Here is a 21,465-nt window from a genome sequence, read left to right as displayed (position 1 = left end):
GAGGCCTGAGTATTTGACAAACTCCCTCCATATAGATATCTTCAAGACACTGGTTTCCATGTGGTTCAACCTCTGTTAAACACATAAGATATTTATGCTCTTTAACCAAATAAGGAAACATAACATCACGAAAGAGCCCTAACATTACCACTGAGAAAAATAAACCTCTTAAAACACTGACATAAAAAACAAAACAAAGGAAACCAACGTGAGAGTCTTGAAAGTACAATGTGGTATAAAATAATCTGCACTTTAAAACCTTGCACAAGTATTAAGTGTACTTCATGATACAAGACAGTTTTTCACATTAGACCTGGGGTCTAGAACATCTGTACTTCTCTACAGATGTGCACTACTCACCAAACTCAATCATTCAAGAAGATTCACCTTGACATTTTCTCTGGTCACCTCATAACTTTCAAATGAAATGGACCAAACCCCCCTCAGCAGCTGGGCAACACACATCAGCTACAGGCAAACAAAACAGATACTCAATAGAAAAATATATTGCACTACTCTTAACTGAAATGCATGGGTAAAAGATTTAAAATCTATTAGGTCTGATTATCTTTTAAATGCCTTTAAATTAATTTAGGACTGAGGATGGAATCCCTACACAACAAGGACAAATTTTGCATCAATAATCTGATTCTAAAAAACAAAACAAAACAGAAGACATGCTGATCAATAGCCAGTGATCGTATGATGAAGCACAAACAGTGGTATTCCTCAGCCTTGAATAATCCATGCAGTCAGTAGGGTCTGATACATAAACAGTGAATGCAATGACCTCCATTTAAAATGGGTTAAAACTGATGGTAAAAAGACACACTTGGGGTGTGTACACATCTACAGTCTGGCTAGTTATTCACTTGGCTGACTGTCATGTGAAGTCAAGGAGAATTTATTCAAAAGGAAAACAGACAGAAAAGTAATGAAAAGATTAAAAAGTAGAGTATCAGTCACTTTCCAGGCTGACATTTACTGCAATCAGCCACCAAGTCATACTCTCACTGCATCAGTAAAACGTTACTAACAACCAGTATCAGGAATAAAAAAAATCCTTTGTTTTTAAACAAATAAAAAATACAAGATATCCTACAGTAAAACTGTCAGCCTAGAAAGCAACCAAAGTCATCACAGCCAGTGGACTGAAGCTGCATTAAATGAAATGACAATAAACTGATTATTTTACATACAAGTTTCATTCTTACTTTTCATCCCAGTCTAAAGCCTTTTCTAACCATAACTGTACATGAAATTACTCCAAATCCTGCAGAGTGAGTGTCCGACATGTTATTCATATTTACACACACACACACACACACACACACACACACACACACACACACACACACACAGATGAAGTTTCTCTGAACAGGGAGCCTTCTGGGAGGGGAGGGCTGACGGAGGCACTTTGCCGTCTTTTTGTGTGATTATCATTGGCTCTGAGGGGAGGAGATTATCTTAGTCTGGGGCCTGGGGGGTGAGAGCAGATCCCTGTTTTCAAACTCTTTGCACTGGTCCGGCCTCCAAATGCCACTTGAGTTCATACTGGCTACCAGCGTCAGCACATCATCTCAGGGCTGACTGGGACTGCGTTGCCATGACGACCCCTCCCGGCTGGCCCGATCCCATGCCAGCTAAGACTGACATAGCCACTGCCTCTGCAGCGCGGACGCTCAGCCCATTAATGGTGGCCCCTGGGCTGGCGACCGAGGTGGGCGGTGATGGCCCGTGTTGTATAACTGCCGCCGGGGAGCTGATGGGTTCAGTGGAAGCCTCCCTGGAGGTTTCCTCTCCTCCTGCAGCTAGAGAGAGAGAAAGACACATTCACCCTTAGAGAGGTGAGTGAGTAAAAAGAATGCATTAGATGGAAGAGATGACAGATGGATCTTTAACACAATAGGTGATACTGTGCTGGAAGCTCATTGGTTAGTTGATGACATTAAATGGTTACCTAAGAAAGCTGCCTTCTTCTGCATAACAGTGACAGGGCAGTCTTTGTGGGCCAGGAGGAGCTGCTTCAGCTGGGCCACCTCATTTCTTAGAAGGGTCACTTCATTCTGACAGCAACACAAAATAGACAGCACACAAGTCATGTCATCAAGGAGACTAATCTGTGAGCATGTGTAAATGGCTGATGTACACCCAGGAGACATCCAGCACTCACAGTCAGAGAGACATTCATGTTGGCAAGGTCCTCTGCCTTCTTCTCCAGAGAGTTAACCCACAGTTTTCGTTTTTGCCTACAGCGGGAGGCAGCCGCCCGGTTTCTCTCCAGAAAACGCTGCCTCCTCTCATCAGGATCCATCTCTGAAGCTCGCCGCCGCCGGCCCCCTGTTGGCTGGGCAGGGGACACCTGGGGAATGGGCAAAAGTGGTCATCCATCCATTACCTATACCACTTATCCTGAACAGGGTCACGGGGGGCTGGAGCCAGTCCCAGCTGACACTGGGCGAAAGGCGGGCTACACCCTGGACAGGTCACCAGTCTATCACAGGGCTGACACAGAGAGACAGACAACCACACAAACTCACACTCACTCCTACAGACAATTTAGAGTCTTTAGTTCCATATGACAATTCTACGTGAACAGAACTGTGATAACTATGTACTGTATAACTATAGCCCCATTTACACAGAGATCGCTGCTCCTGTGTTCCTTTTCCACAGCTGCCTGAACCCAGTACAGACATGATGACATCTGATGGTCTGTGTACTTTGTGGCCAACTTGAAAACAAAACACGGACGAAAGCGAAAGCATTTGCCAAGAATGTTTTCATTAATCAGCCCCCCCTTCTTTGTCTTTTTTTTTGCCTTTGTTTGTCTTTTAAGACAAACACTGAATGCGCTTCTCACCTTTGAAATGTCAGCATTTCTTTAGTGCACACAATAACTGTATTTAATTCAGCATTTTGTTGGATTTTTGACAATGCAGTGCAAAACAAGCACAAATGCCCCAAATTAATCATTCTAATACTTGATGCCATTAAATATTGTGTGTGTGAAAGCTACAATGATAACAAGGACTAATACAGAAGCCAGGTGAATCCCTCGGTTATTCAAATGTTAACACAGTACAGGAAATAATTACAGCTGAATTTAGTACAGTAGTATACATTTAAGCTTCTCCCATCAATTAACCACAGCACATGTTGTTTCTGTGCTTTGATGTGTGCCCGCTTGCACAGTAAACGATCCCTCCGATTTCTAATTATCTCACTAAAATGTTTCCCCCATGTATTTTTGTTAGGTTCCTAGTCCTGTTCAGATGGATGCATGTCACAGAAACAGTCTGTAAACGGCTGTGCCCTGCACTTTAACGAAGATGGGTAAACAGGCCGGGCTCAACACATTAGATTATGCAAAACGAGCCACATCGTCACAAGTGTTTTCTCTTGTATAGACCACGATGTTTGAAAACACTTCTAAGAGTACAAATCTCACCTTTATGTGGCTTGTCCTAGTAGGTTTTGTTGTCCTTTTCTCCTCAACTCCAGTTTGCTAAATAGATCCGACCTTAACGTACATCCATGCATTGCACAGTGTCACCACAGAAGAGGGTATTCCCCCCGCCCCGGGGAAATATTGAGCAAATTGCTGCTGGGCACACCAAGAAGATGACGACAAACTATCAGGCTGGGGCTGCCTTCTATTGTAATGCACACTGGCTGACAAGAAACAAAATAAAATAAAAACAAAAGGCTAGACTAGAAGAGTCTCAGTCAACTGACAGGTCTCTCAGCTAAAAACTCGACTATTTAAGGGCAGCTACAGTAAGCATTTCTTAAGTGGGGCAGAATAGTGGCTGTGGTCAGCTTGATTTAAAGCCTCTTTCATAGTCTTGACAAATTATGTGTAAATTATCCGTGTGTTATGTCTGATCTTTGAGACACATTCTGAGTAGAATAATACTTTAGGGAGCCATGTCATTGTACACACATGTCAGAGGTTTATTGTTCAGTGTAGGCATTTAGGCATCCCGTCTTAGGTATGGTTTGTATGCAATTTTGCATGGCATGTGTGCTACCTGTGGTTGAGCAGGTGATGGTGCATCTGAGTTCTGAGTGGGCTGCTGGCTCTGTTCCTGCCGCTGTGGGACAGCAGGATTGGATCCTGCCCCCCCACCAGCCCCATCTTGTGCTCCTGAGCCCTGATGAGTTAGAGCTGCCTTCAGCCGCTACAGAAACACACAGGCAACACTCCACATAGATCATTTAATTTTAAGCTTACTAAAACAAGCTGTTAAAAACCATGGCATGCAAATATAATCACATGAAATACAACACAAAGTGTAAAAGCAGTTTTGCACATTAAACATTGTTTTTCCAGAGTCTGTGTCATGCACAGTGAGACTACAGTGACTGGTCATCTCACCATCTTGGTCTCAGAATGAAGACTGTATGCAGAGGGGGAGGACGAACCGCTGCTTGCCCCCCCAACTGGAGGTCCTGGAATCCCAGGGATGTTAGGCACTGTGTTCACTGGCCTCGCAAGCTCCACATTCCAACAAGCAACCATACAGAGAGAGTGAAACAGAAGAAATACAGTAAACTATTAAAAATCTTCCAATTATTATTTGTTTTATAGTTTTATTAATACCATTTTTGAAAATGACTTACAGATATAACTGAGGTCATCTGCACAGGACTGGGCAGGAGAGGGACAGTCTGTCCATTAGGGAGGTGCCTCACCAGTGGATAAGAACTTGTTGGGGAACTTTCAGAACAATTAAATAGATACTTGTAAATAGCTGCTCCTCCAATGTGCGACAAAATACAGACTGAACAGCTTTCTTTTTAGCACTGAAATGCTAAATGTACCTAACCTCTCAAGTCCTAATACAACTGTAGTTGGACCATCCTTTGCTAGTGTGGCACATTTCTAAGTGAAACTGAATATGGGGGCAGTAAATATTCCAGAGGGATCTGATTTGAACATGAGTCTCTGGACAGTTGCTGTGATAGAAGATGATGACCTTCTGTATACTTTCCCAGACACTACTTCAGTTATAAGATGTTCCGCAAATACTGCCCCTAGCCAATGAATACACAGCACTGCAAGCAATAGCAGGAACACACTGCAGTTTACCCTAGCTGTCTGTTGGAGGGTGGAGCTTGCGTGATGACAGATGTTGGAGATGGCAGAGTTGGGTGTAATGGGTCATTACTCAGGTGAAGCGGCAGAGAACCTGGACGCACAATGGTTGGAGTAGGAGCAGAGCTGGGCTTTGTCAGAATCTCCTGTTGACACATCAAACAATAACATTTACTTTCCAAAGACAATTAAATGAAAATGTTTATAGTAAAAGTAATCACCTTTATTTGGCCAAGTATGTTACACACAAGGAATTTGTTTCCGGTACAGAACCAAGGCAGCCATCTGCGATGGCTCTAACCATCGGGGGTAACTTGGGGGTTTGGTGTCTTGCCCAAGGACACTTCGACGTGTGGACTGCAGGCACCATGATTCGAACCCCTGACCTTAAGGTTGGGAGACAACTGCTCTACCCACTGAACCACAGTTGCCCCCCAACACTTGATCTTAATGATCAGACATACAGCATAATCACTACTTTTTTTGTTGTGCATACCAAGATATGAATTTTAAAAGTAAATCTGTAAACCAGTGTGCTGACCATCTAAAAGCACAGTATGTGATAACGCCTTGTACGTTGCCTCTCACCCTTGAGTCTCTGCTGTTGTCTGACATGCTGGAGGAGGAATCAGGACTTTCGGGAGGGGAAGAATCAACCTGTAAAGGAGCCTCATCTTCATCTTTAACTTCACATGGTGTTTGTAATGGTGCAGCCTAAGAGGCAGAAAAAAAGAAAAGGTGAATCCAGGCTTTCAGATCACCTAAAATAATAAAATTGTGATATTATGTTTTTCTTGCAACTTGAGGAAAATGATGGTGTCCCTTTTGTTCAACAAGCATGCTCATCCTTAATCTCACCAGGTGTTTTGTCCTCTGCTCATCTTCATGTGCTTTGCAAAACTCCTGCTCAAAGGAACTGGCCAACTCATTGAATAGCCCAACCTCCTCACAGTTCTTCAAGAAACGTGTTGGTGTAGGTGTCTGGTCTGCAAAACAAATAAACAAAACAAAAAAACAAGAGTTGGGGACTGAATTATCTCCTTCCTGAAACAGATTATCATATCAATACAGGTCTTCAGGGCACTGACAGCTTTATTACTTCATTTAATAAACACTAATTGTAATGTCATTACCTGCAATGATGACAGAGTCTGTTCTGGTAGGACCAAATTTTAAAGTCATTTCATGCTTGTGTTTGTGGACTGACAGGTGGTCTTCATTGGTGAATCTCTGCAAACAATAACAGCAGATAATAAAAGTATAGTATCAATGTAAAGGACAAAATGCGGCAATGCCGACAAATTTGATTTGACATGAATATTAGCGTCTGCTCTCTGTGCAGATGGTCCACCGTGAGGAAGGGCACTATCAAAGCTGTCTTATTTGTGCTTGATCACTGTCTAAAGCTTTGGCATTTGTACTGTACCTCAGCTGTAAAGTTAGCTGTACGTTAACTTACAGTAAGGCCATGTAATATTAAGAAGGAAGCGACGATTTGTTACATGTTTAAGGACTGGCTCATCAGAGGTGTCAAATGAAAAGAGCGTGAAAGACTTATGCAGATATGCATATGAATTGATGTATTGAGAAGTCCCACCTGCCCACATCCAGGGGCAGTGCATACAAAAGGTCGATCGTCCCCCATCTCTGAGAAATGCTCTGCATAAAAGAGGGGAAAAAGCCAACTGTTATCTTTATTATTCATTAATTAATAGATATGGAGGCACTCAAACACCTAATGCTGAAGTTACCAAGATACAATATGTTAGTTATAATGGCTGGATGCTACAGCGTCAGTCTACATGACATGAGTGCAACGCACCTGTTGGGAACTAACCTTTATATTTTGTGGAAACGCCGTTACTTGCATGAGCTCACCTGTCACCAAGAAAATTTAAAATCCTTCTGACAGCTCGTTAGGAGCAAACAAGCCGAAGACTGTCGGGCGTTTTGGAGCATTTGCTTTGGCCGAGAATAATGGCTCAACGATGAGGCAGCAGTGCAAAAGCAAGCTAGCATGCAACCCACCCTTTCGGTATCATCAAGTGATTGGCGCTATCACTGTCGAGGTCGCTCTGCTATGCAACTAGCTAGGTGTCTTACATTACGGACAATAAATAGGTTAACCCAAAGATACAGATATTATTTGGCTATCTGTGAGTTTATGAGGGATGGGCCTCAAGCTAGCATCACTGTATCGCTAGCCACACCAGAACATTTGAATTCTGAAATCTGACAACTGTGTCATTACAATAAACGTGAAAGCGAACATCATGGAAACTAATTACTGATAACAGACGGCCAGGCACACCTCGCAAAACAAAATCTTTTATTGTACCTGCCATACATTGCACACCTAACCTAGCTAATGCTAGTCCAAGCTTCGTTAGCTTACCTTGTGAGTTCACGTTCACACTAGCAGGTCCGCCAAGTTAGTAGCTAACGTTAAACGTTAGCACACTCATGCTAAAGAAAAGTGTGCGCATGAACTAAACGGCAATCGCATGAAAACATCACTTGCTTCATGAACAGTGACTTAATATATTTCACGAAATAGCAGATACTACGATAGATAAGCCGAAAAGTGCCCTAACTCACCCGACGTTTAGACAGCCTCTTTACTCCCCCTCCCTGCTCCGGACAGTGGTGCTATACTGCTGCCTGGCTGTTGTTGACACTCTTGATGCGTCCATTAGCGAAACACCGCGAGAACTGCAACTGGACAGAGTATTATGTAACAGGATTGATATGGGTGATGGGGGAATAAACGTAAACATGACAGATGCAGATACAGAAATGTTATGTTAGTGATTTTGACTTAATAGGTTATATTGCCACTGTAGCTTCATCAAATGGTTCATCTTGTGGGTCTCTGAGAAGGCCAGCATTAGAGTATTGTTTGAAATGATAATATCCTGCACCTTATTTCTAAGGCTACCTATGTGCTGTATATTAACACAGACAATCTTTAGCCATTTTCTGGGAAGTTTATCAGATATGTCTAAGAGAACAAGCAAGACACAACACTATTCAACATTCATTGATGTTGTCATGGCCTGTTCTACCTTCTCTCTTATCAATACTGCTTAATTGAGTAAATGCCAGATTTAATGGAGGAAAATCAACAAATCACCAGAGCTGAGGTGCCTGGTAAACAAATGTACCCTACACAAATGGCATGTGAAAGTACAATTGCATCAGATTCAAAGTGTAAAGATACACATACATATACAAGATAAAAATACATTTATTTTCATGTCAGGCTCAGTAATAAAATATTCACTTAATAAACCAGTGTGTACTTGGCTTAAAACTGCAATCCCATTTTTGTGATAGTTTTAAGCAGGACTGAAATTATATTGAGAAGCAAACAAAAACTTCTCAGACGCAGAATAATGGACAAACAGGCATGCAGTCTAACCAGCCTGACAGCTGCACCTACAATAAACAGATTTACACTGGAGTGGACCTAGTGTCTCCAACAACTAATTAATTAGCCTTGTTCAAAGTCATATAGATGTAGTCAAAGTTCTTGCAGTCTCTACCCTGAAATGAAACACTGTTAAGGCACTGGAGGTCTGGTTTGAGATAACAGTACTCCATGTACTCTGATTCAGAAGCAATCTGTCTCTGTTGCATGAGTTTACTCCATCAGAGAGAAATGTATTGACATATTTATCTTCACTTTTGTGAAGATAAATCTGACTATTCAAATGACATGAAAATACAAATGAGACATTTAAGATCACAATTTCCCTGTAACACCTTTCCATTTAAGAAGTCTGATTAAAAGGTAGTGCATATTAAGTCACACCACTGCAGGTGCAGTCTGCTCACTGCAAAGCCATTAATGGCAGTAAATCAGCATCCAACTCAGCTGTCAATAACCAAGTATCTATTCTCAAAATCAGTCTAAACACAATTTTAGCAATATTACAGAAACACTGAATAGCATCAAAAGAAAAAAAGAATAAAATGGAAAATGAAACTAAGAACTTCTACAGCAGGAAAACATGCAAATCAAAAATAAATCTGTATACAGTTCTGAAAGCTACTACATATAGACATTTACTAAATCAAATTCAAGTGGTTTTAAAAATGAATGGACCAGATAAAAACTGACCACAGAATATGCTGATAAAACCAAACAGGTCTTCTGCCCTTGCTTACATCTAAATAACCCTCAACAACAGCAGATGTGGCTGACAGACACTAGTCACACATGGGTATTAATGCTCTATGTTTTACAACATGTACTGTTTTGCACAGGAGACATGGGTATTAATGCTCTATGTTTTACATGTACTGTTTTGCACAGGAGTTAAATCTCTTACTCTGTCCTGAAAAATTGACAGAATCTATTCCAGTAATACTAGAGGACCTGTTTAAAATGTTAGTAGTATTGATCCAATATCAGCATCACAGACAACTACTGCAAAAACATTAGATTATAATCATTACATTACCATGGTGTACCATCAATCCATGGAGCCTAAGTAGTCACTTGCATCATTTGTAAAGGAAAAATGTACAACAAAAGAGAATTCTGTCAAATATTCTTGTTCACAAATATCTATACTTAATGACGCATGGCATCATTCGCTACCCTGCAGTGGATCTGACATCTATTTCATAATCAGATATCCTTGATTTTGACATACAACAAATTTGCTACAAAGCTTAAAGAATCACATGCAAACAACCACCAAGATAAGTCAAATGTGCTTTACTGTCATTTGAGGTTGACAAAACTTGTTAATGTTAGGCTACATCATACCTCCTCCTTCCACTGTCAAACACGTACTCTCTTTCTCTCCCTCTCTCTAACACACAACAGATTTAGCCTGTTTAGGGATGCATCTTTTGATGTTATGGTAATCTTACTTTAAAGAAAGTATGTTTCATCACCCTAAAAGTCTCTTTCAGCAGATATGCATTTTCCAAAAAGGAATATCTATTTATTCTTTCCAAATAATTTTAGATCTGCAATAATGTTGAGACTAATTGACACATTCTGTCAAAAGAAATATATTTATCTGTCTATTTACAAATATATTTACATATATGTTTATACTTCTGTTTTAGTCCATATTTTAAGGGTTCCTTATTCCTTTAGTCATTTTGGCGATGCTGGGGGAATGTTCTGTTCCTTGCCACTCTTTCTGGCTCCGCACTGTGGCGAGAACTGCTTGCCAGAATTCAGGCTTCTCTGATGCTCCCGCAACTTCAGCCCTGCACCTCTGACTCTGGCTTGGCCATTTGCCCCACTGAAGGGGCGTAACGGTTGGCGAGGGGGGCGGCTGTTTTCGGCTTTCTCTGGGTTTTCTGCTGTGTGCCTGGAGCTGGGCCGAGGCTCTTCAACCTTGTTGACCTTAAGCTCTTGGAGGGGCTGGCTGGCTGAAGAGGGAAGAAGTGAGGGAGATGACATCTGTACTGGTGGCGGGTCGTTGGCCAATCTCTGGCACACCTCTGCATAGCTGAGCTTTCTTGGCTCCTGGTTAGAGAAAAACAGATGGATATTCACATGCTGATTATAAAGATCAATGGCAGAGAAGGTGAGCGATGCTACAACAGCACTTTGCCCTGTAGAACTTTTTATGTTTGCCCTCTTTTTAGCTCTCCAGTATACAACTGGAATCCACTAATAATGCTGTGAATTCAAGCTGACTACAGCTGTCATCTATTTTGCACAAAGGAGCAAGCTACAAACTTTACAGAGTCACTGATTAAACCCACAGGCAACACTGAAGACAGATTTTTAATGGAATATTCTTTCAACTTCATGCAAGTTTCATGTCATTTGCAACAATATACATGCATATTCTATGGGGGTCTTAAAATGATTTTAAATCAACAGATATTACAGTGAACTAATGTGGCACTTCAGATGAGGAAAGCAGTTCTTACTGGCTCTGGTGTTGGATCTGGAAGAGATGGAAAGGGTGACTGTGGAGAAACAACCTGGCTGCAGGTGGAAGGGGCAATTTCTGGAGCTGCTTGAGACACAGATGAGGAAATCGTTCCCTCTGCTTTATCCTCTTCTTGCTTTACTGAAGAAGAAACTCTGGATCAACATAAAAAGTAATGTGTCATTTCCATGTTTCCCTTGTTATTCACAGACATTTTTTGTTGTTCTAAGTAAACTTTACCTCGAGAGTGTTGGTGGCACAGAAGTAGGTTTACCAGCCGAGGTCACAGAATCTTCTGAAACCGTTTTATGTTGGGTCTCCCCAACCTCTTGGCTCACTTCCTGAAATAATCAAGATTTTAAAATATAATGTAAAAGCTACTTATAAGAGTCTCCAGAGTGCAATGTCACAGGGGACAAGATAATGACCTTGTTGGTAACCTTTAGGCCACGTACAACATCAGAGAGGCGCTTCTCTGGTGTGGCTTCTCCCCGCACACTGAGCACAGATCCCGGCAATGGAGGAAAATTGGAAGGTGCCAGGTCAAACTTCGGAGGTGGTATCTTGGCTTCCAACACAGGGACAGTCCTCTGCAATGTTTGTTTTAGCAAAAGTCAGACTGATGAAAGAATCAACAAAACTTGCCACAAAAGTTATAGACAACAATAAACAAGCAGGAATCACATTTCATTGAAGGAAAAAAGTGGGAGCAACAGAGCAAATATACTGACTGTAGTATGTTCATCTTCTCTTTTCCGCCTCATGCCTCTGTGGATACCTCTCCTAAAATTAAGACATTGTTCACATCAGAATTTTTACACTCACGTTTTAAAAAACAAAAAACACCACAGACTGCAATGACTTGCATGTTTACATAACTGGATGAAAACCAAAAAGATGTTTGATACCCGAGCCACGTCTGTGTGAACAGACATTATTAATCTCTCAAACTATCTCAGTTATAAAGTGACATGGGGAAAAAAGCAAGTCACAGAAACACACTTCAATGTGTACATTATCCATTGACAGTCATGTTTTTCATTATTGATCTGCATCTCCATAGTGTTAACAGGATAATATTCAGTCACCTGCCACGTCCACCCCCACTCTGATCTCCACTGGATATGGTAGCCAGTAAGAAAGGGTCTTTGCTGAAGGAAGGCAGAGAGGCTGGATCTGATGGGGTGCCAGAGGATGTCCCTGGTGTCCAGATGAACTGTGGACTCAGGGAACCAGACAGGCCATCCATCAAGGTACCCGGAGCCAAAGCTGGCGGCCGGGGTATGTCAGCAGGCCTATGGTGACCCTTCATGTGGTTTCTGACCATTCACAAGGGACACACATTTCTTAAACTACTGAATGTCAGCTGTACCATGAAAGTATAAATAGTATCTCTGACATTAAGATGGAGCTGTAAAAACTTATAAAAAGACCACTTTCATCAGAATTAGCAGTACTTGCTCACTGCAGGGCTTTTTTGTTTGTACTTCAGTCATTGGTACAAAGTTTATAACCAGACAGCATTACTGTGAATATAAGAGAGTCATTATTATAACACTGATGTATTTACCGGTTCTTGCTCATGGGTCGATGGGTGTTGACAGAGCTCGAGTTTGCTTTGTAGTTCCCAGGACTGCCATAACCATTCATGAATCCATTAGGAAAAGGTGCCTAGATGTCACAAAGGCAGCAGGAAGACAAATTACAATGTGCTCAAAAACAACAAAAAACAAAAACAAAACCTCATTCTCTCGTCTTTTTTTGGACTGAAGCTGATAATAGTGCATTGACTGTCCAAACACACCTTTATACTAGACTGTTTCAATGATCCTAATACATTTCACTTATGACATCAGAGTTAACTACTTTAAAATATATTTTAGAAGCTTCTGGACAGTCAAATCACATTCTGAAAGCTACATTGTGATTGAAACAGTGTATTCAGTTCTCACCAGTGGCGTTTCAAAGTAATGCATGACTGGAGGGTTCCAGGAGGGAGACACCACAGGATAAACAGAGTACTGCTGCTGAGGACTGTACACCTGCTGCACGTAGACCGGGGAACCATACTGGGCCTGTGGCTGGGCATGTTGACTGTACACATTTGAGTTCACATTGCAGAAGCTGTTCTTACCAAAGAATGTATTAATGGCTTTAATGCGAGCCTGGGGGAGAGAAAAGAAGGGAAAGGGTAGGTCTGGTGAGTTTGCTGTGGTTAAGGATGTGAAGCAACCACTGCACCTGTGATGGTACTAGGGGCTGCACATCTTCCAGGTTTTCTTTTCTAAATCAACATTTCTGTTATGAAAGCCGTCTCATTTTTGACTACTGGCTGGTAGTGTCATCACACACACACACACACACACATACGGGGTTTCAGCGCTGGTGCAGCTGTTCCATCAGCTGCCATGGCGTTCTCATGGCTAGCTTTTGGATACTTGGTTTGGCAACTGTTTCATCAGCAAAGATAGGCTGCACAACCAACAGCCAGTAACTAATCGATGAAATGTTGAAAATGTCAACTCTTTGTTGTGAAGCCAGCTAATATGGGTAACCTCTAGATCAGTGGTGGCCAATTCCAGTCCTCAAGGGCTGCTGTCCTGCTTGTGTTCCAACTATCTCTGCCTGACCTGCTGCTGATTACCTGGTGTGTTCAGCCAGTCAGAAGCTGGAAGATACCATCTTAGATGAAAGTGGAGTGAGGAAAGATAAAGTGAAATGGTATCTTCCAGCTTCTGACTGGCTTAACACACCTGAGCCAGGTAATCAGCAGCAGGTCAGGCAGGGATAGTTGGAAAACAAGCAGGACAGCAGCCCTCGAGGACTGGAATTGGCCTCCCCTGCTCTAGATAGTACACTGCTATTGTCCTTTAGTCCCCTCAGATCTCATAATCTCACGGTCATTAGGCCATAGAACACTGTACTGACAAGAAGAAAAGAGAAGGGTTGGGGTAGGTATGAGTGAGGGAGGGAGAGTAAATGAGGATGAGGGAAAGTAGATGTAGTGTAGAAGCAGAGATACAGAAGGAGAAGTTCCTCCCTGCCAGCTGCAGTGCATATGGGTCCTTCCAAGCGCGATACTGATCATCACTGGGGCTTAGATAGGACCATTAATGAGTCAGAGTAAAAACAGAGAACATAATGTAAAATCAAAGTCCATCTGAAAAGGAATCTCTTAAGATACCTGAAATGCAAAGTAAACGTCACATTGAAATAAGAAAAACAAAACTGTCTGGAGACATGGGTATGTGACAGCTCTGACAAATATTGAAGCAGAGACCACTGGATTTCTTCCATGCTTATCAAACCCCTGTGCACACAAATCCCAAGGTCACCCTTAGGCTACAGCCTAGCCACTCAGCCTACTACATCCTAGAAAAGTAGTGATGTGCCGGCTGACAACACAACCAGTTTTGTGAATCGAGGCTTTGTGGGCTCCACACTAGTGTCTAAAGCAGAACCAACAGTCCAAGATGGGACAAACACCATGTCGCCTACTGAGTAAAGTCAACTGCATGTTATGCATTTCAGTGACAGAACTCACCATGATTGGTCTTCCCTGGAAGACTTTCACTTCTTCTCTTAGGTATCTGTAAGCCTGAGGACAAAAAAAAAGAAGTGAAAATTAAATATTAACACTGTACAGTGTAGCTATTGCCCCTTCTTGTAGCTTCTGCACTAGCTGGCTCTCCTATAAACAGCATGCTCCCCTGCTGTCCCCCTTTCCTACGTCTCTTTCTCTCCCTCTTGCTGCTTCAGTAGCACTGGCAAAGACTGGAAATACGCAAAACAAAGTAATTACAAGACTGGTTGACCAATTCAGCTGTCCCATGTGTTTTGTTACGTTTCTAATTTTAACTTTTGATGAACTTTTTTTGAGAGGTAGGGTATGACTCACGGAACAATCCATTACATTTTGGTGGTGATCCAGAGTATCATGCAAATGCTCGATGCACAGATCTTTTTTTTATAGCATTATAGGGAAACCGAGCTGCCTGCGTTTTGTGTTCTCCCGAGTGTTGTTACACAATTTGCTGATAAACTCTACCATAACATCATTTACAGCCACATCTAATGAGTAGTTAGTCTATATTGGAAATGTTTGATGTTGACAGACATTTAGAAATGACACTTATAAAATAAGCAGTCTAACAAAACTTAATTGTGTTCAACCTTTAGAAAAATACATAGTTTGATCCTAAATTGTTAAAATTTTTCGATTTAGTGGGATACAAGACTGCTGTGTTTATGTATAAAGCCAGGAACAATTTATTACCTGGTGGAATTCAAAAACTATTTAATGAAAGGGAAGGGGGATACAATTTAAGGGGTCAGTTAAATTTAAAAATTCATGCTATACGTACAACCAAAAAAAGATTCTGTATTTCCATAAGTGGGGTAAAACTATGGAATAATTTAAGTGTAGACATAAAAAATAGTAATAGAATTGACGAGTTTAAACATAAATATAAAGGTATGTGTCAATCAAGATATATGCAAGAACAGGATTAATGATTAATTACATGGACAATTGTGGGTGTGGTGTATGAATGTTAACACTTTGTAATAATTTTTTAGTATATTACTTGTGTGGTGTAGAAAGAATGTAATTATGTAAGAATGTTAACACTGTATATTCTTTTTTACTATAATACTTGTGTGGTAGAAGTGAAGCAATTACTGCTTGCAAACCAATGATGGTAAGATGATGTCATGGGGTAGGACTGGATAAGTCTGACTTCTTCCTACTCCATTCAAGCATGTATTAGGTATAAGCAAATTGATATTGGATTATGTGTGTTGTCATATCAACTGTTTCTACATGCTTGAAAGAATAAATCAAATCAAATCAAAATCAAGATATGCCATGTTTATCAATGCATAGACATACCTGGAGTGCATCCATATCTGACTGAAATGTAATGTACCAGTTGCTATTGTGTGCAAACTCAGCACTTAACACTTTCGGACAGCTTTCACTCTTAAAAAGAGCCTCCACTTCCTGCAAAACAGAAGGAGGCACATATTATGCATTTGACTCAAACAACCTACTACAACAAATTCACCAAATTTCAACATCAAAATGCAGTACTGAGAGTCACTGACCTCTTGTCAGCACCTCTGGCTCATCATCAGTGTAAGCTAGCACAATAATGTGGCAGTTCCTCTTATGTGGGATTTACTGTATAGTGAGATGTGTGGATATTATGGAGGACTGGCATTTTGCAGTATATGGTTGCATTTACCTCAGTTGGCGTAGTCTCTGGCACCTCTCTCAGAATGATGATGCAGCGACTGTGGTTTGGACGAACTTTCTCTCCAGTTTCATCAACTTGCACCATCGGAGAAGCTGTAACAACGACAATGTAAATGTAGCTGTATTCACCATCTGGAAGTAACTTAACAGCCCCTCATAGTATTATATAACATACTGTTGGAAAATATGCCTCTTTCTCTGGTACACATCTGAAGACTTATCTTTTGTTTGTGTCAGTACTGTTTTTTGTAACTAACCACAAGCACACAAGCAAGTCAAATTCTGGCAAGTTTTCTTAGTGTCCTTACCAGCATACCCAAAACCCTGTTTAGGAGAACTTTAATAAAACCACAGACAGTTATTGACAGATAAGCTACAAACACTTCAGTTTTTCCCTCTCTGTGAAAATGGTTCACAGAACAGACCCAGGAAATAACGTGCAAAACATCACCCATCAGCAGAAACCCGCTGTCTTTGCAGCATGTTATGGTGATCACAGTAGTGACACACTACATTTTTCTGTTACCAGTGTCTCTGGTGAGTCAGCCTCTGATATCTCTTTTGCTGTGATCAGTTTACTAGGTGGTTGTTCAAAACAATAGCCTCTCACATCTCATGTTTTAAATAATCAGTGTTTCAATTTTTTATGCTCTTGAGAAAGGTTGTCGCGTTTTCACCAAGGACAGCTCCGTAAATTACAACTGCATCAGACTCCTCACTTAAGACATGCGCTGTTCACACAAACCCCACTCTGCTTACATTATAAAAAGTATTTAAGTTCAAAACATTATGTACTGTACATGCATTCTGTCAGTAAACTAAAGAGTCAGTGCAAGCATTTCTCACAAATACAGGGAGAACAGCAGGAACAGTACCTCGCAGTACATCCAGAATGAGGTCCATGTCAGTGGTAAGGGCTTTGATGTGCTCCATGCATGCAATGGTCCAAACTGGAACAAACTGATCACTGTCCATCTGGGATAGCAGGTACAGGTCTTTAGACAGGTTCTCTCTGCAAATACATTAAACAACACTGGTGTAAAAAAAAAAAAAAAAAAAAAAACTCAAAATGCCTTTGCTCTATACCTTTCCTACCAGAACTACCACATTAAGAGAACAATTCTGAATATGTCAATTGCAACTCTGATAGAAAAAGATTTAAATCATCAAACTCTCTATTCATCATATACGAATTGTTTCAGGCCTTTCCAGTTAAATAAATTCTTCCCATCTTATCAAGTAATGATCAGTGTCATACATGCAAGGGTATACGATTCATTTGGCGCATCAGCTAAAGGATAAGGCCGGCCATTTTCTATAATAAGTATTTTCAACACTCCCCATAAAGAGATTAAACTAACAATGAATTGTCTCTGCTCACTGTTGATAACTGTCAGTCCTGGATTATCTTATTCATCTGTGCCACAGACCACCATTGTTTTTAAGAACAAAAAGACATCTGGGAAACTCATCGCAGCACTGGATGCCTTCTTTCCTCATTCTGAAACACCAGACTCTGATATTTGTTAAAAATATCCAGAGATCTTGTGCATGCACAGCTGACTCTTGTTTACGTCAGATGCTGTAAAAAGGTACGGCTGTTCAGAGCCTTTGAGTAGAGGCAAATCATTCTGCATTCAGTCCATGGATGTTAGGCCAGTGATTCATGCTCCCAAATGGGTTCACTTCAGAGAAAATAGTTGGTTTTACACAGTTATGAAACATATTCCAAGTCATTTCATTTACTCATTACTGATGCTGCTCTTGTAGCTGTGTGCACACATACATGTGCTCCACCTAGTGTGATTCTGCATATTACTTACCTAGAAAAACAAAACTCAAGCTGTTTCTTCAAAGCTTCTCTTAGGGTCTCCTCAGACATCGGTTGTTCGTTGGAAACATCACCATCTACAGCTGATTCACAAGGTGAGTCTAAGACCAAATACCCTAAGTCAGAGCTGTCGATGCCATTCACAGTTCCCTCAGAGAATACAGGGGCATAGTCAGCAGTGCTGTCAGGATATTCAATGCCATTTCCTTTATCTCCTGTAGAGGGAACATCTGAGTAACCTAAGACAGAAGAGAAAAAGAGTAACAAAATGGCTGTGAAGTAACTGTCAGGTTTAGACAATGACATAATGCTGTAAACAAGATTTGTCATGCTTTGCATTTTCTGCGCAACCCTGAGGACAACAACTTACAATGATTTCCTCATACACCATGTCTAAATGCAATTATCTTAGGCAATGTTTAATAAATACAGTACGTCTCTATTTGTGTTAAAAGTTCAAAGTGTTTATTCATCATATGCACAGTTGGGAAACGTGTTTCCCTGTACAATGAAATTCTTACTTTGCCGTCCACATGAATGCCACAAAATACAATGAAATATAAAGTGGATGAATAAGTAACACAAAATCTAAGGCACTTTAAGCAGCAAATGCAGAGATATAATAAAAATATATATGAATATAATAAGAGAATGTGTGCTACATGGGAGCTGCATGTGCAGTAGTCAACAGTCAATGTGCAATTCTGCATGTGCAAACTGCGAATGTAAACAGTACAGGTCGTCAGTACATAACGTATTTCCTGGTAATAAACAGGGTCTTGATTTATATTAATGAAGAAAGACGATACACTAAGAACCAAATAAGCTCATACCGTCTGTGATCTCAATGGGAGGAGGGTAGGTCTGCAGCCAAAGAGAATCCTCTGGCATGTCATACTGGTGGGCAGGCATCTCCTGCCACACTTTAGCGTTGGGATTCAGACCTGCTGCGTTTGTGGTAACCTGCATTATTAGAAGAATAAACTGTGAGTAATCCACTATTTTTATGTTCAAACATTATAAAATGTTACACTAAGACAACAATGCTGTGATTATTTTTTAATCAGTGCACTTTTACATGATGAGATGTAATGTGTTAAGTCAGACAGTAATGTGCAGAGCTGTTTTCCCTGCAACTGATTTGCACTTGATGCACATCAATTAACATGTACAGGGTTGTGCAGTGTATAGCCTAGTGTTAGTGTTATCACTGAAAAAGCACCTTCCTACCACACAAAACAAACTATCAAAAGTACAAGTTATCACAAGTCAATGTTGCAATGTACCAAACAAGATAATCGGATTGGCACCAGTCACTCAAATATTAGAAAAAGTCCTTTGAAACAAGGACAGTTTCTCAGGGAACAATAAAATGCCATAGTATTACCTTAACCTTCAATGACATGTAATTAACATGTTTGTTTTGTTTTTTACCATATATATACAAAAGGCCAGACATGAACTCAGTAAAGAAATAAGAAAACAGCACAGTGTAATGAAAAAGTATCAAGTTTTTACGTTGCAAAGCGTTCATACATGCTAGTATACACCCCTGTATCATACATGAAAATAACCCAATTACACCCCCAATATGAAAAACTGGCTGCTCAAATGTATCATCCAATTTAATGAATCAAAGCAGCTCATCCAAGAACCTCTATATAGTTTTGTCTCCGCAAGGCCTCGGCTCGTCACACCAGCTCAGGGAGTTTTCATTGGCTGTTTCGCGTTCTGAGCCCGCCCCTCAAACGGACACATGAAACCATACATGGCGCAGACCGACTCTAAGAGTCAGCGCGACTTCGACAAGGCACGTTGACCTGTCATCCATTGTAAAATCTCGAGTGCGCTTACACCTTTGATGCTAAACCTGTACATGGATCAAAGTCGCACAGCATTTCAGTCCAACCAGTTTGGTGTCCGAAATGTTGTTACAATTCAGGGGCTCTGGGTTTTTAATGAAGCAAAGACACTTTACTTTTGAGGGACCCAAAGAAAGAGCACATGGCGCCGGTGTGCCCGTACAACGACCTTTAAAATGCTAGTTTCTCTTAGGGTAAACATAGTTTAGCGATACAGAACGTTCGTGGGTGAAGTTAGCTAGTTGATACTAAATCTCCTTCAGATGTTAACATCTCCACGGCGTAGTTCCATGACCTTTATCATGGAACTCTTTGATAACAACAGTTGTGTAACAGCTAACACTCAGCGTTAACACAAATCACGTGTTAATTATTAGTTGCTCCACATGCAACGTAAGGGAGAGACATTATACACTTAGCGAAACTTGCTGGAGCGACATGTCACGGTCTCCCACCATTCAACATGTTTTAAAGCACGTGTTGGCAGGGTGGGCTTGTTTGCTAGTTGTTTAGCCGTCTAACGTGGCATATGTTAATTAGCGACATCATAAACACCTGCTTTTTAGCCAACTAGCAAACCAATTAAAGCCTTTTACCGGCTAACTTAATTGATAGGCTGGCAATGGCACATGACTAGCGATTCTTTGACTGAAATTAACTACAATGGCGTAAAGCGGTTTGGTCAAACTTATTCAGACAGCAACTGGAGAATGGATGCAAACAGGTTGTGGCGTGTTAGCTAGCGTGCCCGCACCCAGGCCCAAAACTCACCATGCTGTTTTGACCGTAGTCTTCTTACGATGTCCTCTTCAGTTCCGGGAGATTTAATTGCCCTGTCGGTTCTATCGTCCAGCAAATGAGTCAACCCTTACAAAATATTGGCCGCACTTATCTAGAGTAGTTCGTCGTCCCTCTTTGTTTAACTACCGTCTCCCCGGAAACTGCTAACGCTGTTTACACGACGACCGTACAAACGGCGCCGTCCACGCTGAACACAACTTTAGAAAGGCTCCTAAATTATTACACTTGTTTAACTGTTTTAGTAAGAACCGATTACCATTGTAAGAATTAACGTTATGTCCCTCCGTTCAACTCTTATTCAAGCATCTGACAGCTACGTCCTCTGTCTGCCACCCTCCGTCCCAACAACAGGCTACACTCCGCCTCCAACGTAGCAACGACTCTGACCGTGACCGCAGCGAGGGCACAGTGCGGCCGGAGGAACAGAGTCACTCCAGAGACTCTCCTTGAACTTGTAATAACGACTTAGAACACGAAGCTAGTTGGCGTATACTTAAACTGATCAATATCTGTAGTTATATCTGTCCTATTTCAAACAGTTATCACTGGCTGCCAGCGTTTAAGAAGTATTCACATCCCCTAAGCTACTAATACAATACCATACCATACTATATAAATAGCATACCCCATTACAAGTAAAATTTGTGCATTGATTACAACTGTTATCAAACCATGGAGCATGTCAAATATTGATTCTTTTATTA

At 41.1% G+C, this 21,465-nt stretch overlaps 2 protein-coding genes across 8 annotated transcripts; both read right to left on the bottom strand.

Moving 5' to 3' along the window:
* Positions 1–2: 2 nt before the first annotated feature.
* Positions 3–7,824, bottom strand: atf7b (activating transcription factor 7b). 7 transcript variants are annotated; one of them, XM_020592787.1, is made up of 13 exons: positions 7,700–7,824; positions 7,497–7,567; positions 6,699–6,760; positions 6,235–6,331; positions 5,960–6,087; positions 5,690–5,815; positions 5,096–5,247; positions 4,627–4,723; positions 4,382–4,501; positions 4,035–4,184; positions 2,174–2,362; positions 1,961–2,066; positions 3–1,811 (listed from the first exon to the last, which is right to left on the bottom strand). In XM_020592787.1, exons 3-13 carry the CDS (start codon positions 6,744–6,746, stop codon positions 1,576–1,578), a joined length of 1,449 nt encoding a protein of 482 aa, XP_020448443.1. In that variant the 5' UTR covers positions 6,747–6,760; positions 7,497–7,567; positions 7,700–7,824; the 3' UTR covers positions 3–1,575. The 7 variants fall into 7 exon arrangements, with proteins under 7 accessions (XP_020448443.1, XP_020448441.1, XP_020448442.1 ...); XM_020592785.1 differs by lacking the exon at positions 7,497–7,567; XM_020592786.1 differs by lacking the exon at positions 7,700–7,824 and having other exon boundaries at positions 7,497–7,693.
* Positions 7,825–9,394: 1,570 nt separating this feature from the next.
* Positions 9,395–21,312, bottom strand: larp4ab (La ribonucleoprotein 4Ab). The gene is made up of 15 exons (XM_020592964.1): positions 20,732–21,312; positions 18,932–19,061; positions 18,091–18,337; positions 17,143–17,279; positions 16,257–16,360; positions 15,902–16,012; positions 14,555–14,608; positions 12,963–13,175; positions 12,581–12,681; positions 12,099–12,329; positions 11,742–11,793; positions 11,439–11,600; positions 11,251–11,351; positions 11,009–11,165; positions 9,395–10,595 (listed from the first exon to the last, which is right to left on the bottom strand). The coding sequence occupies exons 1-15, from the start codon at positions 20,732–20,734 to the stop codon at positions 10,218–10,220; spliced, it is 2,181 nt and encodes a 726-aa protein (XP_020448620.1). The 5' UTR covers positions 20,735–21,312; the 3' UTR covers positions 9,395–10,217.
* Positions 21,313–21,465: the final 153 nt, after the last annotated feature.

This window comes from Monopterus albus, unplaced genomic scaffold (genome assembly GCF_001952655.1).
Source record: "Monopterus albus unplaced genomic scaffold, M_albus_1.0 scaffold18.1, whole genome shotgun sequence".
Classification (NCBI taxonomy): Eukaryota; Metazoa; Chordata; class Actinopteri; order Synbranchiformes; family Synbranchidae; genus Monopterus; species Monopterus albus.
This window is presented reverse-complemented; position numbering and strand designations above follow the sequence as displayed.

Coding starts and splice junctions, on each gene's coding strand:
- larp4ab (XM_020592964.1), bottom strand. Junction 12,330..12,580: donor CGACCCATGAGCAAGAACCG/GTAAATACATCA, acceptor GTGAATGGTCAG/AAACCACATGAAGGGTCACC. Junction 11,794..12,098: donor AGTGGGGGTGGACGTGGCAG/GTGACTGAATAT, acceptor TCTTAATTTTAG/GAGAGGTATCCACAGAGGCA.
- atf7b (XM_020592787.1), bottom strand. CDS start 6,746: ATGGGGGACGATCGACCTTTTGTATGCACTGCCCCTGGATGTGGGCAG. Junction 6,332..6,698: donor CTGCCCCTGGATGTGGGCAG/GTGGGACTTCTC, acceptor TATTGTTTGCAG/AGATTCACCAATGAAGACCA. Junction 5,248..5,689: donor ACAACAGCAGAGACTCAAGG/GTGAGAGGCAAC, acceptor ATGTGTCAACAG/GAGATTCTGACAAAGCCCAG.